This window comes from Rhineura floridana, chromosome 8 (genome assembly GCF_030035675.1).
Source record: "Rhineura floridana isolate rRhiFlo1 chromosome 8, rRhiFlo1.hap2, whole genome shotgun sequence".
Lineage (NCBI taxonomy): Eukaryota > Metazoa > Chordata > Lepidosauria > Squamata > Rhineuridae > Rhineura > Rhineura floridana.
The window spans coordinates 41,750,128-41,767,200 of record NC_084487.1 but is presented as its reverse complement, the minus strand read 5'-3'; the positions used below and the strand labels follow the sequence as shown (position 1 = coordinate 41,767,200).

Sequence of the window (17,073 nt, the reverse complement as noted above, 5' to 3'; positions counted from 1 at the left end):
GCTGCTCCCCTGTTCACTGTGGAAGCCATCTCCAAATTAGCCATTACATATGGAAACTGGAGACCAGAATTTTAGGAAAAGGGATTAAGGCATCTCATTTTTGGGGGGGTTATCTATTTTTTCCTTTATTTTATTTTTATATATAACAGATAGATAGATAGATATAATATAAACTGCCGGAACGTTTCTCTTTTAAAAGGCAAGCCTCTTCCCGTGTGATTTTTTTTCATTTACACTGATTCCGTGGGCTTTCTTACCTCCCTTTTTTATATATAGATTTCTCTCTATTGATCTCGAATAGATACCCATTATATTATTATTATTGCTATTATTATTATTAGAGGAAATATTATTCTTTTATTTTATTATTAACATACAAACCACAGACACACAGACACACACACACAGCCCAAGAATCAGAAGGCGGTTGGGTATTTGTATAATGAAGAATTATGGGGCTCTTTGACAGAGGTGTTCAGATGCTTTTAACCACCGTTGGTGCTTTCGCTGCCTTCAGCCTCATGACCATAGCTGTGGGGACCGATTACTGGCTTTACTCCAGAGGGGTTTGCAAGATGAAAGGCACCGGTGAGAATGAAACCAGCAAAAAGAACGAAGAAGTCATGACCCATTCTGGATTGTGGAGAACGTGCTGCTTGGAAGGTATTTGATTCCGAATCTCAACCTCTCTCCCCCACACACCGCATTCCCTCCCATCTCCCCAAAACTCTTCCCCGTTCCACCATTTTCTCACTTCAACCCTGCCGCCATGGAACTAGGATGCTTGGGTTAGTTTCTGTGGAAAAGTTATAAATATCTAAGGTACACGTCTCCATTCTGTTTGCGCTGACCCCCCTTATTTTTCCTTGTCCCCATGAACCCCTGCTAATTTGATTAATGGTCTCTGAATTGTGAAAACACCCAAGAGATCTTCTGTAAAAACCACTCTGTATATGCGTGTGTGAGTGTTCCTGTTCCTCTCTCTGGATCCTTTAGCGTTCCTTTTTGGGAAGCGAGGAAAATGCTATATTATTGGAGTGCGCTGTCGGCTTCTAATGACAGGGGGGAAATAGCTGCTCTCCTTTTGCGAACTGATGTTGATGACGATAAGTCGGGGGGGGGAGAAGGCACAACAACTTCCTATGTCTGGTGGTGCGTTGTGCCCCCGCCCCCGCTTCTTCACATCGACAATTTTCTTAACATCAACAACAGATCTTGTTGTGTCTCGGCCGCCTAATTGGGTGAACTCGAAGGTTCCCAGGCGTCTCCGGCGGAGTTTTCAAGAGGCTTTCGTAACGTCTCCGCCCTGGCTGTGGTTTTGTTTGGGCTCCTTTCAAGGGGGGTTATGGCCATCTCACCGAATGAACAAGTGGTGGAAAGAGAAGGAAGGGGGGGAACGCCCTTTCCCTCCCTTCGCATCCTACCTCCCTCCTCTTCTCTACTAATGGGAAAGTGAACGAGAGCAAAGTCCTCTCCCACCCGGACTGACAGGCAGGATCACTACCGCAGCCAGTTTCCAAAATCAGGCGCTGTGAACAGGCGGAGGGAAGAGGGTTGTCAGTGCTTTGATTTGAAATGTGCTATTCAGCATGGCTTTCGGCATAGATGTGCAGAGCTGGGGAGTGTGGGGGGGAGGACGCTCTTCAGTTCGTGCGTGGAAAGACGGGGGAGGGAGGGGTGCTTTGTGGACACGCAGAGCCTCGCCGTAGTCAGAGCGTCTGTTTTAAGAATAGGATCGAACTGGGAGGGGGAGCCGCGGGCATGGCTTGCGAACGTGGGCAGGCGTGTACGCGGCTTGCCTCGCGTCCTCGCCTCAAACCCGAACCGATGCCGGTCGCTGCCGGTGATGCCTGCGAACGGGGAAGCAGATCCGGCAAAACCTGGTGGAGGGGAGGGGTCCGTAGAGGAGGAGGGGAAAGAGAAGATAAACTGTGCATCTGTCCACTCCTCGCTCGTGGCCTCTCTTGCCCCCAGCCCCAATCCCCACACACACACCGCCCTTAAAAAGGGGGGGGGAGGTAAGCGAGAGAGCGATCTGCTCTTTGGAAATCGTTGTGGCCCGGAAGAAGAGCGACACACACACACCCCTCGCGCGCTTGTTCTTGGTGCAAACGGTTGAGTGATGGCTGAACATGTTTTGAATAGCTAAGTGACTTCATTGAGCGATGGTCTGTTTGACGCATACTGCATTTGGTGCCCTTTCTCTATCCAAGCCGCTGCCTTAACATATTCTGCAGAGGACCTCCATGCTGAATACTCTATGCTATCTCTGAGCCAGAGGGGAGTGGGGGTTAGTGGGGAGGGGGGTTAATACCGGTACATTAACCGGCGGCGTCTTTAAACACGCAAAACGCACAGCCCTCCAGAGAAATGACATATCTAGACATCATCTGTCTCTATCTTACGAGTCTGTCAGGCAGCTATTCATTAACAGCGAAGGGAAGAGATCATCGATTGAATGAAACATTGATGCGATCTCTTGGCTGCTAAGAAGCCAAAGGAAAGAGGCTTGCTCGCCTCGGAGGCTGGCTGGCGGAGGGGGGGAGGAGGGGGACTGAGAAGCTTTCCTGATCTGTGCGTTTAGGATGGGCAGCCGAGCAGGCCGGATGCGGCGAACCAGGAGATCTTCCCGGGGACAGGCGAGAGAATGTTGCGCTTCTAGCTCCACAGACACGTATCTCCGGCTGCGAGCTATGGGCGCGAGGCTGCGGCCGCGGCGGCGTGGGGTGGGGGGGAAGAGGGTGCGGGTCGCTCAGGGAGGGAAGAGGAGCCGGGCTCTTTCCACCAGTTTGCGCTAGCCTCCCCTTCCCAGCAGCTCTCCTGTGCTCTGATCGCCCGCAGATTCAAAGGGCGAGGAGCCGGTAATTAAAAGCTCCTGATGGTCCCCATCCCAAGACGCGCCGTCAGCCTGTTTAACTCGGCGCGGGTAGCAGGCGCTGAGTGCCGCTGTCTCTCTGTGTGTGCGTGTATGTGTGTGCGCGCGCTCTCTCTCAACTGCCTTGTGTGTTTTGTAAATGGTAGCCCTACAAAAGGGGTGTGAGAGAGAGAGAAAGAGAGAGGCGACGGCGATCGCCTTGGTTGCCTCCGCGGGCTGCTGTCAGGGCGCCGAGCACACGAACACACACACCCCAGCGTTAGAGGAGGATGTTCTACACACGCAGAGGCCCACCACGCGCCCTCAGCCCCGCTCCCCGCCCCCCCCCCGTTGTGTAGCCCGTTCCGCGTGGAGCTGAAGTTTCCCTGCTAACCCCTTCTCCACCGCTCCTGCCCAAACCCGAAGAGACGGCTCAGCAGGACGGAGGCACACTCTGCCTGTTGCTCGCCGGTTCCCGGAAGCAGCGCCAGGTGGAAAAGCTTCCCATTTGGGCTGGGGCGAGGGCTGCTGCTAGCCCAGGGCTAGTCAGCAACAGCTTCTCCAGTCTCGATTTGCGGGCGCGCTCCGAAGCCGCCTCGGGAGAGCAGATCGCCCCCGGAGGTCCAAAGCAGGCGGGCCTCGGCCGGGGGGAGGGCCTCGGCCGGGGGGAGGACTTCCTGCTTCGCCCGGTGGCCGTTCCAGCTGGAGAGAGGAGGGTTCGCTTGCCTTGCCGCCCTGCGTCCCCTGGCCCAGAAAGATAAACATACGGGGCGCCGGGGTTCAGATAAGCCCCGTCGAAAGGCATCTTGGTGTGGTTTCCTATCTCTCTCTCACTCTCCCCCCTCTCTTTTCCACCCCCTCTTTTTTTTAATCGTGTGGCCTCATGAGGCATTCCTTGGGTCTTTCCCTTCTGAAGAGGGAAAGCAATCTGGGAAGCTTTCCTGGCTGGGCTTGAAAGTTGCCCACTGGAGAGGGAAGGACTCTAGCTCTCTTTCTCATCCCCCCCCCGCTTCGTTGTGATACTGAAAAGTGGGAGAAAAGAACAAAGACTAGACGTTAAAGCATCTCCCCCCCCCCCAAAAAAAAAGAATTCTGGGCAGGGTAATTTTCTCCTCACGGAGCTACAATTACCACTACCCTTAGCAAGCTACAGATGCCAGAATTCCTGGTAGTGGTTGGGGGATGCGCCTTCAATGCATGGTGCCTAATGCAACATTTTTGTTTTGTTTGTTTGTTTAGAAATACTGGCCATTCATCCCTTAGCTTCAGGTTTGTTACAGTGCAAGCCTATGTATGTCTACTTCAGAAGTAAATGTCACTGAGTTCCATGGGACTTACTCCCAGGTAAGGTTGCAATCTTAAAGGGTTTATGGCCTTGGAGTAGGTGGGTTACCACTTAGATTACCACTGCACACACACCCCTATGCTTTTAGTCCAAGATCTCCCCCCCCCACGAAGGTGTACAAAAATGACACCAAAAGTTTGTCCCTGTATCTGTTATAGATCTACAGAGATCCTCAGCAGTCTGAGCTGCATGTGTGCCAGTGTGTGTATTTAGCTAAGAAGCAGCCTTTACCCTGCATTTAGATCACTGAGACTTAAGACTTATTTATTTTTTATTTATTTGATTTATATCCCATCCCTTCTCCCAGTAGGAGCCCAGACTTAGTAAAATAAGAAAAGCTACTTTATTTATAGAAATACATAGCAGATAGGAAAGGCATACCTAGTTCTAACTAACTAAGTTGGAGGCGCAATGCCCAGACTTGGGTATTGTCCTCATGGCTCAGGAGAGAGAGCAAAGACAGAAATGTGTCATTTCTCCTCAGACAGTCGAAGAAGAAGACAAAGGAAGGAAGGGCAGGTCAGCTTCCCTGAGCATATCAGTTTATAAAAGAAGGGAGTTATGTACGGGTAAAGGCAGGCAAGCCTAGGCAGCTGGAGGACCCTAACTCTATCTTCCTTCTGGAATACAAACAAAAGAACTCAAACAGGAGTTGCTCTTGCCCTACTTCCAACAGTATCAGTGCTCAATTTACAAAGGAACCTTTTGTGATGGCCCTCTTGGCTACTGTTTTTAGAAGACCACAGGTGATCATGACTTGGCTAGTACTGGAGATGATAGTCAGGAGGGCTTGTGAATTTCATTCAGAGGGCCCTGTCTTTCCCATCATAATTCGAGCATTGCCCTGTATCGAGCAAGGACTGTGAGATGGAGAGTGATAACATCTTTCAGGTGGGAGATGATATTGGCTTTTGTTAAATAAGGATCAAATCCATATCGTTCAGAGAAGTCACATATGTAAAGTCATGTGGCTTTTAAAAGTGTTTTAATGTCACTTTTGTTGCTCTTTTGCTGAATAACAGGCAAACATCTTTCCTCAAGAAAATGTTTTGGTTGTACTCTAAAACAGCAATATTTTGGTACTGGAAACATGGGATTTTGCTCTCTAACAAGCATGGTTGTCAACCACTAATGTCAGGACTGTGACTGCATTAAGAGTCACAGCTTGGATACTGTATCCTCAGTGTTGTCTTGGGGGGCAGTTAACTTTAAGAGAGATTTGTTGCTGTGCTTGGATGTCTTTGAAGGGAAGGGCTGTAACTCAGTGGTAGAGCATCTGCCTTGCATGCAGAAGGTCCCAGTTTCAGTCCCCGGCATCCATCTCTAGGTAGGGCTAGGAGAGACTCCCACCAGAAACCCTGCAGAGCTGCTACCAGTCAGTGTAGACAATACTAAGCTAGATGGACCATTGGTTTGACTCCATATAAGGCAGCTTCCGATGTTCCTATGATGTCAAAGGACAGCAAATTGCATGAGTTCCTGGGGACAAGCTTAGGCCAAGGTGACCTCCAGATTGCCCAGCGGCCTTTCCAACTGAAATGAAGAGGATAAGAGAAGAGTGCTGCTGCACTCAGGCCATGCTTGTGAGCTTCCCATAGACATCTAGTTGGCCTCTGTAAGAACAGGATGTTGGACTAGATGGGCCTTTGGCCTGATCTAGTAGTGCTTTTACAAAATAGCAAACCCCAGGTAGTTGCTAATGTTCTCCACTGAATTGCTCTGTCACTTCATGAGGGTTCAGCTTTTTAAAACTTTTGACTTTATTTCTTTCATTTATTTATTTGAAGGGTCTGTTGCTCTTCTTTTATTAAAATGGGAGGGATGAGCAGTAGTATGGCTGTCCCCATCCAGTATTATCTGTTACCTGAATTTCACACTGTTGTTGTCTTTGAATCAGGACTTGCAGAGCTATCAAATCAGAAGCTAACATTCAGTTGGATCACACTTTAGTCAGAGCTGAGGTGCCCATCTGAGTGTCTGCAGGTCAGATCTAGTTCCTGAAGCAATTTTGTCTGGTCCCTGATGGTCCTAGCAAGTGTTAATCAAGGTATAGTTCTAAAAAATCCCCAATTTTATTCATAAGGATTTTGTTTAAGTTGTAAGAAACAGAGATATTCCACACTGAATGTTACATCTCCCTTTTGGACTTTATAAGTAATAGGTCCATGTCTGTATGTAATGCTGTGCTCGAGTGTATGTACTCCATAAAGATGGAACTATGTATAATACACATAATACATATATGTAGGGGAAAAGCTTCCGGAAGGGCTGGTTTGGAACCGAGAAGTTGTACACATAGGTGACAGTTAATCCCTTCCCAGCCTCTTCATTTTTCCTCTCCAAATCACCACTTCTCAAGCTGCCTTTCTACCTGCGAGATAATACATGTTTGCCAGAGCAAACTGTGAAGCCTTTAATGTAGGAATGGGGACCCATGACCCTCCAAATGGTGATGGATTCCATCTCCTATCAGCCCCAGCCAGCATGGCTAATGGTCAGGGATGATGGGAGTTGTAATTCTGCAGCTAGAGGTCCACAGGTTCACCTCCCTGCCTTACTGCTTGATGTTCATAACTTTATTGTAATCTCACCACTCAATGGGAGGGGGCATGTTTGTGTGACAAAACACTCTTTGTCCCCACTGTTTGTGGAATAATATCCCCCACTCAAAAAAAAAATCAGAAGTTGGTTGTCCCTGATTTAGAAGATCATGTGCTAGGGATTCTTTCAAGGAGAATTACTTTGATACTCAAGAGATTGGTTTAATCAGCACTCCTGATGAAAATAGGTGAAGGAAAATATAAAAAATTACTGGGGTAATTATGATTACTGAACTAGTGTATATTAAATGCTCTGAACAGTTAATGCATGTGATGTGAATGATAATATTTCAAATAAAAAGGGTTATGGTTGGTTGAGTGGGGAGATGCACAGTCTTACATCTGTCCAGATGTTGTGGACATTGACTCCCATCAGCCCCAGCCATCATGATCAATGGTCAGGGATGATCAGAGTTGTAGTCCACAACACCTGAATAGAATGGCATTGGCTATCCCTGATCTAGAGTGCCTTCTCTTAAGACAGCTATATACCCTGGTGATTGCCTCAGTCCTGGTTTCAACTGTCAGTTGCTTGTTTCTTTATTCGTTCATTTCTTATACCTTCCCTTCAACCCAAAATTTCCAGGATGGTGTGTTAGCTGCCACCTAATCCAAGGATGGGGAACTTGTGGCCCTCCAGATGTTGTTGGACTACAGATCCCATCAGCCACAGCCACCATGGTCAATGGTCAGAGACTTGGGAACTGTAGTCCAGTCCACTGTAATCTGGACAGCCATAGGTTAGGTACAAAAATAGGTTCACACTCTATATTCATTCAAGATAAACCACCACTTCATATAAAATGATATCATAAAAAATGGGGGGGAACCATGCTTATAGCTCAAGTCATGATTACAGTTGCCATCAGTATTTTGCCTCAAGTGGAATTTGAAATGAATCTCGAGCTCCACCTCTGATAAAACACCTGTAATATTCTGAGAAGTCAGGAGAAAGACGAGGCAGTTAAACATCCATAAAAATGTTTATCAGAAAGTGCTGAGTAAACACCCCTGCAAAAAAACCAGGTTTTAATCTTCTCCTTTGTTCGTAGGCACTATACAATTGTCACTCAGACCCATCCTGGAGGGCTTTCTTCCTCTTGACTGGATTGAACAAGGTTGTCAGCCTTTAGCTTCATTTCTGCACTGACATTCAGAAATATATTCTTTTCCTCATCTTAACAAAAAGTTCCAATCCACCCCTAGAGTATTAATCTTCACTAGATTAGGTTCCCCACTCAGACTCTTTCATTCACATGTACTAGAACCATCACATTTATTATTATTATTATTATTATTACTACTACTACTACTAATAATAATAATAATTCAGACTTCATGCTGCAGCAGTGACTAGTTTTCCAAGTTGGGGGTTCAGAAGAGACCTTTTGGATTTTTAATTGCTCATTTGTATGCCAAGCAGCTGAAATCAGAAAACTCTTATCAGCATCTTATCTGGTCCTGCATAGTTCTTTCTTTGATGGCTATTTCCCTTTTGGTCTCTATTAATTTTGATGAATGCTGTTTCTGAGCCCTGGTTAAATCTCCATAACTAGGGTTTAATTTGGTCTTCCTTTTTATAGAGATCCAGAAGGCAAACCTGATTGGTTCGCTGATGCCTCATGAAGCAAACAGAAATGTTTTTGATTTTCTGTCTCTGCACGGTTATTGGTATTGTCATGTCATTACTATCAGAGGAGGGATTGGTCTTGGAGGCTTATATATGGGACAATGGGCAGAGATAACAATCCACTGAGAGTAAGCCCGAGTGAGGCACAAGACGTTAGACATCCCTGTGGATTTGCCAGGTGTTAAGGGAAGTAATTGAATGGAGGCTGGTGATGAAAAGAATCCCAGCAAAGAGACCCTTCCTAAAAGAAATTAACAAGCTCATTGCTCCCTCTTTGCAGCTTGTCATAGCTGAGCTGTGCAGTGTGCACATGTGTTTGAGTGCAATTTCAACCAACACAAAAGCCAAGCATTAACACACACTGAGGTGGGAACCAGGCAGGCTGCTTTCTTGCTTTTCTGACATTTCCTTGACCCCTTGCCTCAGTCCCCCATATTTTTCTGCCAGCATTGTTTAGCCATGGTTCATGTCCTGGCTCTGTCATCTGAGTTTTCCACCCCAAGGCCCCTATATTATTCTGCCAGTGCATCTCAATTTCAGCTTGTCCTCAGCTTCAGAATCGCTCTCATATTAATCAATCCCCAGCAGAGTTCTTGCCAACAGACCCACAATCTTGATCTGCAGTAATAGCTGGTTTTCCCATTCTGGAGTCTCTGCAGTGCTTTGTGTCCTTAGTTTTGCCAGTCCAAACTCCTGCTATTTGTGCTAGGACTCGCATAGCTTTGTTTGTGCACGTCCAGCCTGATTTATAATACCCCTTGCGGTTCCAGCCTTAGATTTCCTCTGAGCTCAACACAGTTAATTGCTGTGGATTAAGGCAAGGTGGTTGTATCTTTGCAAACAGCCCAGATACAGCACTGTGTCTCATGCAGAGCAGCAAGTGATTGCCCAGCACATTGCATACACTCTAGTGGTAGGCTGTCCATATGCAGCAAGGGCTGAATAAGGGCTGTAGCTCAGTAGGTGAATTGATGCCATGCATGTAAAAAATCCAGTTGTTGGCATCTCTGGGTGTTGTTGGGTTTTTTTAAAACTCAAATAGCAGCACTTGGAAACCCTTCTATCTGAGAACCTAGACAGCTGCTGCTTGTCAAGGTAGATGGCACTTGAACACAATGAGCTCTTTGGTCTTTGTGCAAAGACTCGCTCATTAGGATGGTTTCATCAGGGTAGGATTTGTCGGAATTCTCTATTGAGATGCGTAGCAGAGTTGCGTAGCACTGCAGAACGGAGAGTATTGAGCGAGCTTAGTGTGTGTGTGTGAATCTTTGCTAAGATTCTACCTTCCCTGCAAATTAGTCAGACAGAGACTTTAAGCTTTAAAATAAGTAACAACTACTTTATTCTGGAAGTACATGCTTGATAGGAAAGAGTTCTATATCTAGCTAACTGGCTATGCTGGAGCAGCCTGCACTGGTCCCAGTGCTGGCCCTCATCCTGGTTGAGAGGAGAGACAAAGAGAAGATGTCTGCTCTGCTCTCGAGAGAAAGAGAACACTGAGAAAGGCGGGAAGGAACTGGGATCAACATTCCTTTGCTTATCAGCCTAGCAGGAAGGGGAGAGACAGCAGAGGATCAAAGGGATAGGTATAGCCTCAACCAGCAAGAGGTCTAGCTCTCTAGCTACCCTTATTAACCCCATGCAGCCTCAACTCACCAAGTTGGAGTTGAACCTCATACATTCCAACAGGATTTTGGGTCAGCAGCCCAGACAGGATGAGCAGGAAGGCCACAAACACTGCAGAACTAGTTTACCAAATTTTGAAATAAGGGAGGTAATACACACCACCATCTAAAGAGCACCGCCCCCCATAAGACCATTATGCCCAGAGTCTAAAACTGTATCACTGTCTGAGTGAATACAACAGTGGTGGCTGGTGGCTCCATGTCAGTGGAATCTGCTCTGGGTTTTAGCTTGAACTTCCAAGGAGCTGTCCAAGGTGCTTTAGCCTAAACTTTCGAGGAGCTGCCCAAGGCACTGAAGCTCCCTGGACAGCTCCTTGAAAGTTTGGGCTAAAACCCAGAGTGGATTCCACTGCCCCACTGACATGAAGCCACCAGCTGCCACTGAAGTACAGGCTAGGTCCTTATATTTGATACAGCTGGCAGGTTTGTCATGGTGTGGTTCCTATTGCTCTTGAGACAGTATGAAGAAAGGGGTTAAATGGGGTTACTCTGGAAGATCGACATATAGAGGCACAGTTTTCATGGATGTCAAGATTCTCCAGATATTGTCCCCTGATTCTGGTTTATTTAATTCTGCAGAAGGATAGTGACAAGAGATTACCAGGGTGGGCAACCTGTCAACATCCTGTTGGCCTTAACTCCCATCAGCCTCAGCTAGAATATCTACTGGTCAAGGATGATGAGAGCTCTAGTCCAACAATATCTGGGGGGGGCACCATGTTGGTTAGCCCTGGATTAGGCTATCATGTGATACGCAGGCCTCAAAGATAAAGCATTAAAGACTGTATGAAAATTAAGAGCAACGTGCCAGCTGTGCAGGGGGTGATAGATAGGTTAACATTGTCCTGAAATGCACCATAAATTGCCGCCTTCAAGAGAGTGGGAAGGAAGCGTAGTGAGAGGGATGTGGATCTGCAGTGTAGCAGAAGCAGCACACCACTACCATACAGATAAATTGCACGGAGATATGGAAAAGATTCTGACTCTGTCAATCACCAATCCTTCTTCTCCCTCTTCCCATGCCATTTCACATTTGTATAGCTTTAAGCAGGCCTCTGTGTGCATGCATGTTTATGTGATTTTACATTTGGCTAAGGAGAAAATGAGCTGGGAAAACAATTCTTTCTGAATCTCAGAGCAGTGAGGAACCCCCCCCCCCTTCGTCCGATGTGCCAATAGGTTTCCCAATCAAACTGGGTGGTGTATCTTATTTCAGGGACAGCTTGCACCATTCTTGTGCCGTTCTTTGCTTCCTGATCCTGAGACAGCATTTGTTAGGAAAGAGGAATGCACAATGCATGTTTCCTTTTCAGAGTAGGAAAAAAAATGTTTTAGCAAGTTATTCAGTGGCTATTCCCTGCCCTAAATCAGAGTTTTTTCTTCAAACTTATAAAAAGAATTAGGGCAGGTAAAGGATTTAGGGGGCAGGCATGTATCTAATAAAGTTAACCAGTCATGACACATATTTTTCTTATCCAAGCTGGAATAGAAAGAAAGGGAGAGGAACAGTGCATCAGAGAGAGAGAGAGAGAGAGAGAGAGAGAGTGAGAGAGAGAGAGAGAGAAGAGAACACTGAAGATAAAACTCTGAACCCTCATTGGCTTGAATGTGTGTAGGGAGAGAGAATAGTCATCACAATGGCATCTAATCTATGAGTATATAATCCTTTGATATATATGAAGTCCAGCCCTACCATTAGGCAGAATGAAGTGGTCATCATAGGCAGCTGCTTTGGAGTATCATGAAAAAGCAGCAAATGATTAGTTATTTAATTTATTTAGTACTCTATTTTTACACTGTCAAGATGGGGGAGAGGCACTTGTACGATTTTCTTGCATCAAGTGCCAAAATAACTTGAGTGGGCTTGGGTACTATGCACCTTGACTTCTTTTCTCCCTTTCTTTTCCTTTTCTTTGGACAGGGCACCATTTGCTGTTTTGCCTCAAGCAGCAAAATGCCTTAGGCCAGCTCTGTTTGGGAGAAGTAAGCATAAAGGCCCCGGCCCTCAGATGTCTCTTGAAATCTCCTTTGCCTGGTCTCTCCTCCTTTTCTCCAGGTTCCCACTGATCTCTTTCCCCTTCATGCCTATTATTTCCTCATCCCTATTGCTTTTCTCTTATCCTCTTCTTATTTTGTTATGTTCTTGGATTCATGCTTTCTGCCTCCATGATTCAGTATCATGCCTGCACTCTTCCCCACAACACCATTTCTCACCACTGTTTTCCCACTACCACCACCTGCTCTTCAGCAAAGTCACTTCTTCTGTATTACAGTCTCTACTGCTGTTTCCCACACACAATCTTTTTGAAGGTTTCTTCTTTGCTCCCTCTCTCCTCAGCTTGAGTCCTTTTTCTCTCTTCTAGCCAGCGGCGTAGTTGTTCAGGGTCTCGTAAGGTCTTAGACCCCTTACTTTTTTGAGAGCAGGGTCCCTATGTCTTCAGCATCCTACGAGCCAATCAGCATGAAATGGGAGTGTGTTAGCCACGGAGGAGAGTCTGCTAACATGCTTCCTTGTCCTTTCCTGCTGATTGGAGCCAACCAGGGTGAAGTGAGATAAGTCAGACACTGAGAAGGCTCTTCTTAGTAGCTAACACTCTCCTCTTTCATACTTATCGGCTCCTAGGGATATCTGTTCTTGAGGGAGAAGGCATTAACAAGGATCTCATTCTCAATCTTAACTCATCAGCAAAAAGGGGATGAGGGGTGTGATTGTGACTAACATTATGGGACTCTGCACTTCTGAATTTGCCACTGCACTGCTGCTTCTAGCCGAGGAATACGACAGCTGCTATTGCTCGTAAGGGTAAGAAGAAGCCATATTTTGTGTTTCTGTGCCTCCTCTAAAATCCACATCTCCTTTTCCACCTATAGTTCCCTCTGCTGTCACTTCCAATGAGAAATTAGGCCTAGTTCTCTTATTTCCTGATTTCAAGAGGGGTAGCTGTGTTAGTCTGCTGCCGCAAAAACAACAGAGAGCCTTGAGGAACCCTTAAGACTAATGAAGAATAACACAATTGTTAGTCTTTAAGGTGCCACAAGACTCTTTGCTGCCTTCTCTTCTTGTCTTACTTGCCTTGCTTGCAGGACCCCTCTATTGTTTTGTTACCCCCTTAATCTTTTGCTGTTGAAAGCAAATCTGTAAGCCTGAAGGAGGCATTCTCACAGGTACCAACCAGGTAGCTAGGTAGCTTAAGTATTGCACATCACCATTACATAGTGGATAAAGCTGCTGGTAGCTACAGGAGGGGAGAGTGCTCTTGCACTTAGGTCCTGCTTGCAGGCTTCCCATGGCCATCTGGTTGGCCACTGTGAGAACAGGTTGCTGATCTAGATAGGCCACTGGTCTGATCCAGCAGGCTGTTCTTATGTTCTTAAAGGCACCATATTTTGTCATTTGGTATTTCTTATGACCTTAGTATGAAATGTAGGCCATGGCCCCTTCTGAATTTTTGATAGTATTAATGTTTGCCAGTGATACCAAGATAATTAACTTATCCACACTGTTCAGCGTATCTTATTTACACTTTCAGCTGAAACAGTTTCCTTGGCAGGCACACTTTGCAACATGCTTTAAAGGACTCTGGAATTTTTTATCTAACTTATAATCCGGGCATGTTCTTTTTGACTCAGCAGAAGTCTTCCAGAAGAGGAGCCAGTTATGGGAGCATAGTGCCAGTACCCCTCAGTTCTTGTTTGGTAGACAGCCTGATGGCTATGTTACAGCAGAGTTTCCTAAGTAGGGGGAGGGGCAATTAGTTTGACTCTTCCAATAGGAAATAATCCATTCTGACCTGGTTCACAGAGTTGAGATAATGTATTTTGTCATGAAAAGAATCTGTCTTTCTAGATCCAGAAATAGCCAATGTGGTTTGCTCCATAAGTTATGAACTACAACTCCTATCAGTCCCTGGCAAGCATGGCCTATGTTCAGAGATGATAGGGATTGTAATTGTACACACTATATCTTTCATGCACATTTGAAGCACATTTTGCCCACAAAGAATTCTGGGCACAGTAGTTTACCTCTCACAGAGTTACAATTTCTAGCAAGCCTTAACTAACTACAATACCCAGAATTCTTTGAGGGGTGTGTGTGCTTTGAATGTGCTTGCTTGCATGCTTGTGGATGCATCTTCCCTTTGTTGCACATGCATGTAACTGCACCTACATGAACACAAACACACCTTGTAGTACGCAGCCAGACATTTCATATGCCACAGCTGATAAAGTCCATTGTGACCTCTTCAATATGATAACATCTGATACGTATGCTTTTTCTACTTTATCTTTTTAACTAAAAGAAACCTTTTATACTTTTAAATCAGAAGGCTATTGCAGAGAAAATGAATACAACATACTGGGTAGAAAAGAGCCTTCAGCAATGTCTATTGATGTATGGGATGGGGCTCAGGCAAGAGTGACCATCTGGATGTTATAAGTACATAAGACGGTCTCTATTTTCACCTGAGAAACATTGCAAGGCAGCAGCAAGAAACCTGTCTGGCCCTCCAAATGTTTATGGACTCCAACTCCCATCCGTCCCAGGTGGCCAACGGTCAGGAATGATGGAAGTTGTACTCCAACAACTGCTGGAGAGACATAGGTTCCCCACAAGTGTTTTAAGGTGAGAAACTTTGAACAAGGCCTTGTGATTCTGATGGTGCCAGCAGCTGTCCCCATTTGACAGAAGTGATATCCAATCCAGGACTTTTTCATTGCACTGTGAATAAGGGAAGAAGAGTAAATGGGAGAAATCCATGTTTTTCTCTTTGGGGTGGGAGTGGTTCTAATATGGAAAAAGCAGTGACAGTTGGCTATCAGGTAGTGCTGGATTTCTTAAAAGGGAAGGGCCAGTGCCTAGGTCTGTTACGAATGGCTTTTGCTCTGGAAGCCAGACTCCTTAACCTCAAGTTAACTGAGTAACTTGAGTAACTCAAGTTAACTGTGGTTACTCAGTGGGAAAGAAGAAGGCATTCTGTACCTCTTCAGAGCCGTATTTCATTAGTCGGGTTGCCAACAAGGTGCCTGTGGGCAGCATGCCACCCCAAGAGGACCTTCATGGCGCCTGTCATCAGACTGTTACTCCCCCTCCCTGCCCCAAAGTGGATTAAAAGGGTCTCCCTGTGCTGCTCCTTCCCTGCTTGCAATTCTTTGCTAGGCTTTGCTGTGTATGTCCTCTTCCGTTCTGGTTGGATGGTACAGCAGGCCTCTGGATTGGCTGGATGAGAGAAGGACTAGTGGTGGCTGAGCTGTGCCTGTGTGCCTATGGATTGAAGGAGGAAAGTAGGAAATAAGGAGCCATGGGAGGGGGACAGAAAATGAGGTGGTTGGCACTTTATAGGAGTGAAAAGAGAGCAGCTGGGTCAGGGGTGGGAGAGGGCAGAAAATGAGGTAGATGGGGCCTTGGACCCAAATGGAGAGGGAGTAGGGTCATAGGAGGGAGGGCAGAAAATGGGGTGAGTGGGTGGGGGTCTTAGGCAGGACAAAAAGAGATCAGATCGGGCTGTGAAGGGTGGGGGAGGAGCATGTGTGTGTTGGATGAATGGAGTGCATGCTTGAGAATGGATAATGGGGTGCAAGGTGCATGTTTATAAGTGTGACTGTAATCTGAAAGAGAGAGAGGTTTGGGGTAGTAAGTGTATCTAGAGGAGAATTGGGGAGATGAACTGATCCATTCTGGCCTGTTGGACAGAATACCAAGGATTCAAATAGATCGATGTTGTGTTCCTGGGGCTCTGAGCCTGGCTATACCTTGTATTCAGTTGCTTGGGCAAGTATTGTCTGGCCGCTCAGCCATCTTTGAAATTGATTATTTGCCATTTGCAACACAACAGCATCAAAGGAGTGGGGTTTGTTGTTCAGAAGCTCAGACCATGCTCTGCCGAGTACTCTGTTTCTTGGGCATTTGCCATTGCAGCCATTTTGTGGTGTCACCTCTCAACTGTTTTTCACATTTCAAAAGGTGTCCAAGAACCCAAAGAGGTGTGTGACCCCCTTCTTTAATACTAGCTCACATATCATGGCCTGAAAATAGATTCTGGTGCTGAGCCCTTGCTCAAATTAAGCTGTGGCTGCTATCAACGCAAGTACACATACCGGCTCTTTGAGCTTTTATTTTGCTACTTAGGACCCAGCTGGAGATATGGGTGATAATTATTGATTTGTATGGGATTTTCCATTGATCAGAATGCTTTATGTGTTGTGTTGGACTACAACCTGGGAGACCAGGGTTCGAATCCCCACACAGCCCTGAAGCTCACTGGGTGACCTTGGGCCAGTCACTGCCTCTCAGCCTCAGAGGGAGGCAATGGTAAACCCCCTCTGAATACTGCTTACCATGAAAACCCTCTTCATAGGGTCACCATAAGTCGGGATCGACTTGAAGGCAGTCCATTTCCCATTTCACAGGTGAAAGGATAGACACTCCAAGCCTGCCCTGTTCTTGTGTAGTTGAGACAGACAAATCCAGGGTCCACAGTCCCACCTGCTGGCCATCTTGCCCAATCTTGCTCCTTCTGCATTCATTCATTTATTATTATTTTTATTTATTATTTGATTTTTATCCTGCCCTTCCTCCCAGCAGGAGCCCAGGGTGGCATGAGAATGTTTGTCCAGCATACACAAACAACATCAAACATGCAATCAATGCCCTTGGTTGATGCTCTAGGTTTGTTTTGCTCTTTTAACAAATATATGCCAGACTGCCTAGGTGGTGGTGGTTGTTTTCACTCACACATTGGTGTAACTCATGCGTCACTCCACTGAACGGGGGCGGGGAAAGAGAGAGAGAGTTTTATACTTGGTATTGAAGCAGTTTAAGCAAGAAGAGAACTGGGCACTTACATAAGAAGCAGGCTTATACTTATACAGGCCAAAGTTCCATAGGCTAGCATCTATGCTGACCACCAGTAGCTCTAAAGTCAAAGCTCTTTCTCTTAGCCTGCTACTCTTAAGATGCT

General features: G+C 46.1%; 1 protein-coding gene across 1 annotated transcript in view; it reads left to right on the top strand.

The window, feature by feature from the left end:
* Positions 1-452: 452 nt before the first annotated feature.
* CACNG2 (calcium voltage-gated channel auxiliary subunit gamma 2) overlaps positions 453-17,073 on the top strand; it is a 172,453-nt gene continuing 155,832 nt past the window's right edge. The window contains exon 1 of the mRNA XM_061582711.1: positions 453-663. Within this exon, the coding sequence (XP_061438695.1) occupies positions 453-663 (211 nt within the window). The remainder of the gene's footprint in view (positions 664-17,073) is intronic.